This window comes from Channa argus, chromosome 6 (genome assembly GCF_033026475.1).
Source record: "Channa argus isolate prfri chromosome 6, Channa argus male v1.0, whole genome shotgun sequence".
NCBI lineage: Eukaryota > Metazoa > Chordata > Actinopteri > Anabantiformes > Channidae > Channa > Channa argus.
The window spans coordinates 6,135,210-6,145,021 of NC_090202.1; the positions used below are offsets into that span (position 1 = coordinate 6,135,210).

General features: G+C 43.5%; 1 protein-coding gene across 3 annotated transcripts in view; it reads left to right on the forward strand.

The window, feature by feature from the left end:
• dph1 (diphthamide biosynthesis 1) overlaps positions 1-6,990 on the forward strand; it is a 64,571-nt gene extending 57,581 nt beyond the window's left edge. For all 3 annotated transcript variants that reach the window (XM_067508256.1, XM_067508257.1, XM_067508258.1), the window contains 3 exons: positions 2,232-2,310; positions 5,622-5,756; positions 6,092-6,990. In XM_067508256.1, the coding sequence (XP_067364357.1) occupies positions 2,232-2,310; positions 5,622-5,756; positions 6,092-6,172 (295 nt within the window). In that variant the 3' untranslated portion in view covers positions 6,173-6,990. The remainder of the gene's footprint in view (positions 1-2,231; positions 2,311-5,621; positions 5,757-6,091) is intronic.
• The last annotated feature ends 2,822 nt before the right edge of the window (positions 6,991-9,812 follow it).

A 9,812-nucleotide genomic window follows, 5' to 3' on the forward strand; every position in this document is an offset into this window, starting at 1 on the left:
TCTACTCCAAACTCCGCACCCTATCTCTAAGGCCCAGCCCAGCCACCCTTCGCAAGAACATTCAGTTCGGCCGCTTGCACTCAGGATCATATTCTGTTGGTCATAACCCAAAGCTCATTACCGCAGTTGGGGTTGGAATATAGATTGATTGGTAAATTGAGAGACTTAGCTTGTAGCTTAGCTCTCTCTTCACCACAACGGTTCAGTGCAACGCTCGCATTACTGCTGACGCTGCACCAATCCGCCTGTCAGTCTCACGATCCATTTTACCCCCACTCGTGAACAAGACCCCATGATACTTCTCCTTCATTTGCGGCAGTGAATCATTCCCAACCCAAAGGGGGCGATCCACCGGAAAATGGAAAGAGTAGTCATTCAGAGCTATTTATCGTTTCGCTTATTAGTCCCACAGGACACACTTCCGGTAACAAGAAAAACCTGTCAGCTGGTAAAATTTGAATGTGCTACTAAAGGTGCTGTGTTCTATTTTTTTATATAATTAGATATAAATTTAGATCTAATATAATTAGATATAATTTAGATATCAGTTTATATTGTCGGAAGCAGCAACCAAAAATGATGTGGCCTTGCAACTTTAGCACTTTAGGAGGGGACTAAACACATATAAACTGTCAGTCTGTCCTTCTTCTCTCTAATTAGTTCATTCTTCCTGTCTGTATGGGCTGAGGCAGTTTTGATACACGTGTGATGTTTGGCTACGCAAAACCACTGTGTTCATGAATAACAGCTAATGGACTTAAAGGTCATATTTTCAGATTCCACTTCTCCATCTAAACTCAGCAAACTGTGCAGAGTGGTGCTTGGTACAAATATCTCTGACTCAGCCAGCTCTCAAATTAGGAGGATGAATAAGAATTCACTCTTTGGGGGAGACATTAAAAAAAAAAAAAGAAAAAAAAAGTGTTATTTGAAAATGAGAAAATGCCATGCGTTTGCCCAGAGGGGGTGGAATATTTCTGTGACAGAAAGCAGAGTGGAGCGAAAGTCAACGGTGCAATCAATTCTGCAGTTGAGAAACTGTGTGAAAGTTGGAAAATGAAGAATAGGCAGATGGGGAATTTGACGCAGCAGCAAAGACATGAAAGTATTCAAGCGATTATGGCAAAACTTTCTTTTTCTTTCATGTGTTTTCCATCTATGCCTCTCACTCGCCTGTACTCCTTTGCCTAAACCCTCAAGTAGGTGCATTCTTATTGACATTTACCCAGATCTAGCTCTATCTCCAGGGCTTTTATATGCACTGCAGCTAAATTCATATTTGTCAATATTTCTGATGGAGCTCCATCATTAGGATTATGGACAAGGGAGGGTCCAATCTCTCAGTGGAGATGGAGCAGTGGATAGCATTGATCTGTGAAAGCTAACCCCTGTAGCTCTGGCCGCTTCATTCTGTCTCCATTTTCCCATTGTTCCTTTTTTTGTCCCTCCAGCTGTTTACATCCACACCCTCCTCATCCCTCTCTCATGCATTTTCCGGAGTAAACACTTCTCTCCCTGCCAATCTTCCCCCTCTCTTCTGCCTCTCCTCTCTCCTCTCTCCTCGCTTATGCCTCTTCACGCACACACACCTCTCTGTTTGTTTTTGTCTTCATTGCTCTTTCTCCCTGTCGCTGTATATCTATGTCCTTTTCTCTCATTCTTTCTCTCCCTCCTCATTGCTTTCATACATAACCCCCCACCCCTTCTTCTACCATATCCACCACCCTGTCTACCAGCTATGTAGGCTACCTCCGTGGAGACCGGGCTGGTGCAGCTTTTTTATTCACACTCACCTCACCTCTCTAGTTTCTTTCACCGCATTTCTTCTCTCTTCACCTCCTTTCACTTCTTTTTTTTTTTTTTTTCTGTTTTTATGCCTCCTGCAACCAGTCTACCTCCCTCCACCACAACCACACACCTTGCTCCCCCTCTTTTTAGTCTCTCTGTCTCTCTCACTGGCTGGCTATCTATTCAGACAGTGTAGCATGGCTGTCTTTAAAACTGTTGCAAATTAGGACACATCTCCCCAACAGATGCTGGAGATCAGGTGGTGGGAGTCTCTCTACACAATCCATTGCATCATGTATCTACATGCAAGGTGCAGTCACAGATGTGCCCTGCCAGTCTAATAGGATCTTGTTCTCTCCGACTGCTTTTGTTTTACAAACTTATTTGTACTCACTCATGAATGTGCATTTTGAGCACAAATTTGTACCTTGTCTCTCCTACAGGTGGGTCCAGATCGCTTGTCCACGCCTTTCTATTGACTGGGGCACGGCCTTTTCCAAACCGCTGCTCTCCCCATATGAGGTAAACGTGCACCTTGTAGTCTGTCAGCATGATCACAGCTGTCACGCACTTATCAACCATGCACACACACAACTTCCTACCAGTCCACAGACCCCTTGACTGATGTCCTGCTGAAGCCTTCATCAAAGGTATTGGGGAAGTGTTTGAAAGGGTGTCAAATTTGTATAGGCCTCATCAAGGCCTGCTTGTGCTGAAGATAGTGTAGCACCCCTCCTTCTTTCCCTCTCTCCCTCAATTCTTGACATACAACACACATACACCAACACACACAAAACAGCATCAGCAGCAGACTAACCCCCCCTACTGGTTACTGGAGCACACAGTCCCCTTCCTCCTGCACCCGTTTTGTTTTTCCAAAGGGATGGAGAGAGCTAGATCAGAAAGCAACCCATAAAGATCATTTCAAAGCAAGTGTTTGTGTGCTGCTGCAGCTGGCATTGCAAGCCTGCAAAAACCAAAACAAGCTTGCTTTGTGATGGGTTTGGCATATAGGTGTTGGTTGGCATTTGATGTCATCCACTAATCATGCAGTGATTTCTCTCAAAGAGATGCCAGTGATTTTGAATCCTTGTGAAATGGCTGCGAGGAGAATTGAATCCTGAATTACTGGGATTTTGATTTGAAGTGGTTGCTGTTTCTTTTCTTCGGCTACACATTTTTGTGAATTGCTTATGCTACGCTTATACTTCAGAATGAGGCTGTTACACATAACGATGGCAATATCCTTAGAAGAAAAGGTGATTTTTATTCTATTTTGTTTTTCGATGAGGCCCATAATGGTGCATGTAAAGTCTGAATTTTGCCCCCGTGGTAAAGAGAGAAGCAATGGGTTTTCTTAAGCCATTTGTGTTACAGCTCACTTTGCTCTGTCCCTGCCAGCTATTTGGCAGCAGTGTCTGTGCATTTAAATAATTTGCAGCTGCACTCGTGTGTATGTGCTTGCTTGTGTGCAGTTATGGTAAGTCATCGTGCCATCGTCTCCTACCTACGAGCGTTAGACGTCGCAGTGCACCGTGCTTTTCATTGTAGCCTTTAGAGTGAAGAAGAAGACGAACGAGATGGGAGGGTGGCGTTAGCAAGAAGACGGGGGGGGAGGCGGGTGGTGGAGGGGGCAGCAGCATTTATTTTCAGTGCGTCTCATGTTATATTTATAGTCAATAAGACACACTTGGCTCCTCTGTCAGAGCAGGGATTAGCAAGAGAAGCTAGCTTCCACAGCGAGAGGCAGTTGGTGTGAGAGGGGAGAGGAGGAGAGCAGTGGGTAAAAGCTGAGACAAATGAGAGGTGGCCAGAATGAGGGCATAGGAAAGGAGAAAACAAAAAACCAACATCCTTTTTCCAAAAGGATGTTTGGGTAAAGCAAATAAAAAAATAATAGACAAGAAATATTTATCCTAGTATACAAGTTGTTTACGCGGAGGAATTTAGTTGACCCACATACTGTAATGTTTTCTTAATAGCCCAGTGTTAAAGGGAGAAAGTTGTTATTTCGCTCTTCAGTGAAAGACCCACAGAGAAATCCAATAAATTCCCTTAGAAACAAACACCAATCAGCCACAAAATGCCACCTGCCTAATGTTGTGTAGACCTCCCCCCGCACTTTGAGAACAGTTCTGACTGTGGACGCATGGACTCCGCAGGGCCTCTGAAGGTGTCCCCCCCTGGTATCTGGCATCAGCAGCAAATTTTTAAAGACCTATAAATTGTGAAGTGTGGCCTCCATGGACCAGACTTGTTATTCCAGCACATTCAATAGCTGCTTAGTCGGAATAAGATCTGGGGTATTTGGAGGTTAAGGCAACAGATCGAACTCTTAGTCGTGGTCCTCAAACCATTTTGGAATTATTTTTGCAGTGTCTCAAGGGGGCATGCTGCTGTTAAAAGAGGCCAGAGGGAATACCAGTGTAACATCTGTATGAACATCTGTCAGCCTCGGGTGGCTGTGACCTTTTCACTAGTTCAGCTGTTGGCCTGAACACCCTGCGATGCTTTAACCCAGCTGTCTAGACCTTTGGATCTTTCAGTTAGCCTATTTTTTTCTGCTTCCAACACATCAAGAACTGAGAACTGCTCTCTTGCTTACTCTAAAGCCCACGTTGAGAGGTGCCATTTAAAGGAAAGAATTAGTGTTGTTCATGTCAACTGTCAGTGGGTTTTAATGTTGCTGATCAGTAAACTACCCTTATCACTATTTGTATCACCTGTACAGTTGCTCTTTTTATTCATTAATATTCTTGTTCATCTGAAGGTACAAAAATATTTGGATTGATTACTGAACAGGTCAGGGGCCTATGGGCCTGACTATGGGCCTGACTGTTTGCACTTCTTGTTTGAGAGCGCTCAGTCAAAAGACACAAAATGACCGTGCAGATGCACAACAAGCACTCAGACACTAAACGGGAATAGAAAATGATGAACAGTAACCTAAAACTATTCAAAAGAAAGTGCGGAATAGTTAAAAACAGACACAAAAAATATCCAAAAGCTGTTCGTAAACAGAGTCAGAGTGACCGGAGAGACAGAGATGTGGTGCCGAGGATCCCATTTTCTCATTATCTGTCCATGTAAAAACATGTTTAAGGGCAGAGTTATGTTCCTGTTTTCATCACGAAGAGTCTGAAATTGCACTTTTCATGTAACCTTTAAACAAAATTCTCCTTAGGGTTAAATGGCTCTTTCTGGGGACTTTTTAGAATATGACTCGCCATATTTCATAGGTCTTGTAAGCAAAATAGTCTGAAATATGGATGAACAATTAAAGGAACAATGCACTGAGTTGTTCTTGCATTCAGCACGCTTGTTTATTCATCTGTTCAGTCATTCAGCTGTTCTTTCTTTCATTCCCGATCAATATTCACAGGCACTCGTCTTCCATATGGAGCAGTCTGCACTTACATTGCAGCACTGCCATGCCAGTGCTCTTCTTCTCTTACAGCAGCTGTTGTGTCATGCAAGTGATGCTGCATAGGGATAACATGACAACATTGCCTGTTATCCAAGCTAAATATGCTGACACCTGTCTCGTCTCTGTTGTCAGGACAGTAGTTTGTCGTGTCCTCCCATCACTTGGTGCAGCTGGTTTCCCCAAAAACTGCAAATCGAGAACCAGAAAACAAAGAAAAGGCAGCTGAATTGTGTGCAGCACCTCACAGGCTGCTGGTCGTGCAGTTTTCGTCTGTCAAATTCCTTTTGTCTCCATTTACCTGACTTGTCACATTCATGTGTGTGCTCCCACTCCCTCCCTCTCTCTCTCTCTCTCTCTCTCTCTCTCTCTCTCTCTCTGTCTCTCTCTGTCTCCGTCTCTCTCTCAGGCAGCTGTTGCTTTACAGGAGATAAGCTGGAAGGAAGTCTACCCCATGGACTTCTACTCCAATCAAAGCCTGGGGCCATGGGCGCCCAACCACCCTGACAACCAACCTGTGCGGCCCACTCGCAGACAGACGCAGGTTAGCGAGGGGAAGTAGATAAAAGAATGAATGAGAAAGGGGGGGGGGGGGGTAGAAAAGATGGAAACCAAAGTGTTCAGCATGTTTGAGGGTTTTTAGTATCGTGTCACCACACTGACACCCAGTGGCACAATGACAACAGGACATGAATCTGGACATTGCGCTCTCACAATAAGCTTGACCTTGATGTGCATCTTAAAATGGTTTAATTTCTTTAAAAGAAAGACATATTCAGTTAAGTGCTGCCCTGTGAATATGCCTTATACCACTAATCTGTCTGAGGTGGGTACTGTCACTGTTCCAAGTCTAAACACTATCCCACTGCCTGCTTGCAGAAACAAAGCTTGGAGCCACCCCTTGCTACAAAGCAGTGTGGGCAGGACCAGTGTGCTCCCTGTGGCTGTCAGGGTGAGTGACACCCCCCAGGCAGCGCCACGTTCGACTCCTCTGCGTTGCTGCCAGCGCCTCTGCCTCGGCTAACAGCTGGGAGGGAGGTCAGAGCGGAGGAGGAGGAGGAGGAGAGTGGGGTATTTATCCAGACAGTGCGTCCGCCAGGGCAGAGCTAAAGCCACAGGAGCCACCACCACCCCCCAACCCCAAGCCCAAGCCCAAGCCCAAGCCTCTCCCTCAAACGGATTACCAGCCATAAATAATCCCTGATCTTACAGCCCAACACATCAAACCAAATTCATTACTCTTGTTCACAGTTTACTGCTTGGATCCTGATCTCAGAATACATGCAACCGAGCAAGCAGCTTGTCTGTTTGAGCTCACACATATTCATTTCCATGAAGGAGCCACTGTCTGCTGTGCTATGAAAGAAACTCTCTCTGCAGAGGGGAACTGCATCGGCCTTTATGTAAAGCAGACACAGCTTTTGTGATTTTGAGCGAGAGAGAGAGCGAGAGGCAGAGCACAAGATGACCTTGAACAAGTTGCATAGAATTAAAGTGTCTATTATTGTGAATGGCTTTAGTCGAAGGCATTTCACTTGTCCTTGGGTAAAGTACCGTGTGTTGTCAGACACTTGAAATGAGTGAGAGCGTTGCTTCATTTTGTGTTTATAAGACAGTCATAGTGTACAAAGCACTTTATCTAATGTGCAGTATGTAATGTTTTACAACAACACTCTGGGATGTGGATGTAAAAATGTGTTGCATAGCGTAAATTTGGGATCTTGTTTCTTATTTACAATTTTCCGAACGCTAAAACAATAAAACAGAAGTGGAAGCTACCTGCTTGTTTGGTTGGTAAATGCCGGGGCCACACTTGAAGCGCTGAGCCTGTTTTTAAGGCTGGGAGGTAGGAATTTCTAGACGTGAGCAGAGCTAGTCACGACTGCTCACCATCCTCATAATTTATTGATGGAGGAGGAGTCTGTCAATAAAATAAAGAAATAAATAAAACGCTCTATTGCTGTGTGGCCGCCGGAGGAGAACCTGATTGACAGCAGCGTGACGTGACCTTGGCTGATCCCAAGAACTTGTGATCCCCCCCACTCCAGGGTGCAGCATACTGTCTCAGGTGGGTATAAGACTGTGTGTGTGTGTGTGTGTGTGTGTTGGTATTTGCCTACTAGTCGACTTCTCTAGTCAGATACTCCCTCTGGATTCTACCATCATGTCTCCTTGGCAACAGAGGCCAGTGTGATGCAGACAGTGCCGCCAGATGTCCATCTTTTTCATGATGTGTCTCACATGTCCTGCTAGTGGCTGTTATTTTGAAGGGCTTAACACTTCCTACAGTGCAGTGTGTGAAGTGCAGCTCTTGAGAATAAATTAACAGGCAGCAGAGCCGTTTCCCAACTGATGTTTGTTTGGGGGGGGGGGGGTCATTGGAGTCTTTTATCACACCACCTAAGGATTTTATTTGCTTTAAATTATAATTCATTATTTATTTAAACGTCACCAAAATAGGGTGCATTTCAAAAAAAGTCAAGAGTTAATGATAGTATACATTTTTAACAAATCAATATATTATCAAACTTGTTATTCTTCCCTTCTTCAAAAAAAAAACATCCTTCATTAAAACTATTAATCCTAATCCTGAGCAACATCATAAAGAGCAGACTAGACCAACAGCTAGCTGAGCGAGTTTACCCACATTTAGCAATCTGTGTTTAAAATACCTTTGCATCAATGATCTGTTTTGACATATATGTGCTCAATAAAGCTCATTACACCCAGTTTAACTAAGACACAAGAAGTGTTCAACTATTTTTTTTAGTGACTCCAAAATATTAGTCATGTGTCAGTCTTTTTTAACAAGCTGAGTGCTTGTAGCATTGCCCTTTTCACCTGGTACCCTGTTCACACCCTCACAGTTCTGCAAGATATATGGAAAACATTCACACAAACATTAATACGCAAAGTGCCAAAGATTCATTCTGAGGGGGGGTATATACAGAAAAAAAAACAAATCATACAATTTAGCGCCATCACACTAAACCACTTCATCCAGATTCATCAGAGATGATGAATGTGACTCCAGTTGTTTTTACTCCCTTTAGCTATATAAACTTGTTTATAAAGAAGTATTTCATTTTAGTTGTTTTATATTAGTGCATTGATCTATTGTGACATTGTGTTACAGGCCCAGACTGGTGCAGCACATTTAATCTGAAATGTCACACACACAATAGCATATATCCTAAACTACTAATAGTCAGAAGCAATATTCATCTTATCTGGTATTCATTTAATGTACATTAGCTCTGCTATCACTTTGTATTGTAAACTGGGCTGTAATTACCTCATCATGAAGTTCTACTCTAACTGCTCAAACACTGAACACTCAATTACAGAGAATTCAAAGGTAGAGTTTGCGCAGGCTAAGTAAACCCGTACATACTTTTATGAAAGCAACATTTAAAATTCAAAAATGGTTGTTTTCAAATTACTATGACTTGTACTGTATTTATAAGATAGACAGACTGGCTCCGTTTAATAATTTGATTAGGTGCACTGCTACAATTTAATCCCATCCAATTCGGCAGCTCTTAATGAATTCCACCCATCACTAACTCTTTATTTTTGTTTTGTTAGACTTTGTTAAATGGAAGGAACGATGACATCTAACAAAACGTTTTAAACTCAATAAAGGCAATTTCTAACTTCAGGGATGGACGTATTTCAAAGCATATTGCTGTTACTGGATTTGGCTCATGGAAGCCAACGAATGGAGGAGTTCGAACTGAAACTTAATGAAGCTCTGATCCACAGATCTGTTTTAACTCTGCCAGTCGCAGACTGGCTGTGAGTCATGTAAGCCCCAGTCAATCTGGCCTGTTCTCTCGGTTTCTTTATAGCAGCCATTTTAGCTGCCGAGTGGCCACTAGGCGGCAGCATTTGCATAGCTTATCTGCAACCGTGTGGCGCATGCAGAGTCTCTCGGTTCACTTTGGAGAAGCTAAAGGGCAGAATGTGAGTGACTCCTCAGTCCTTCATCCTCCACTTCACACCATCTCTGTGCACCATCCACCCCGTAAAAGCGTTCATGCCATCACACGACCTCTGGCACCAGCACCCAGATTCCCCCCATCCTGAGGGTACAGCTCGCACACAGAGACTCTGTGACATGTCTCTGCAGAGGCCACAGGTTTAAGCCTGCGCGTCACGTGACAGGTGCTCAGGTCCGACTGTCTTTTGGTTGCTATTGGTGCCCAGCACTTGTTTGCATGATATGACTCAAAACCCATCAGTTAATACATCCTCAAAAACCACACAGCACCAAACTTGAGGCATTTATAGTAATTATGAATAGTTTGCAGCGTTAATAGTTTTTTGTTGGGCGGGAATAAACACGTCAGTCCCCATGATGTGTTTAGTTGTTTCTTTCTGTGACTGGGGGAAAGGCTGAGTCACAGCCCTCCTCTCTTTCACTGTCGCTGATCTTTCTTGAATGTGAGGCCAGTTTACATTTACCCTGGTGCTAAGTAAATGCTTTTTTTTTTTTTCGTATGTTCTTTCTTATTATTACTGGACTTTTCTGTGCTAAGGAGAAACCAGGCCTGGGTAAGACATTTTTTTTAAAGCAGTATTAAAATAGCTTTTATGA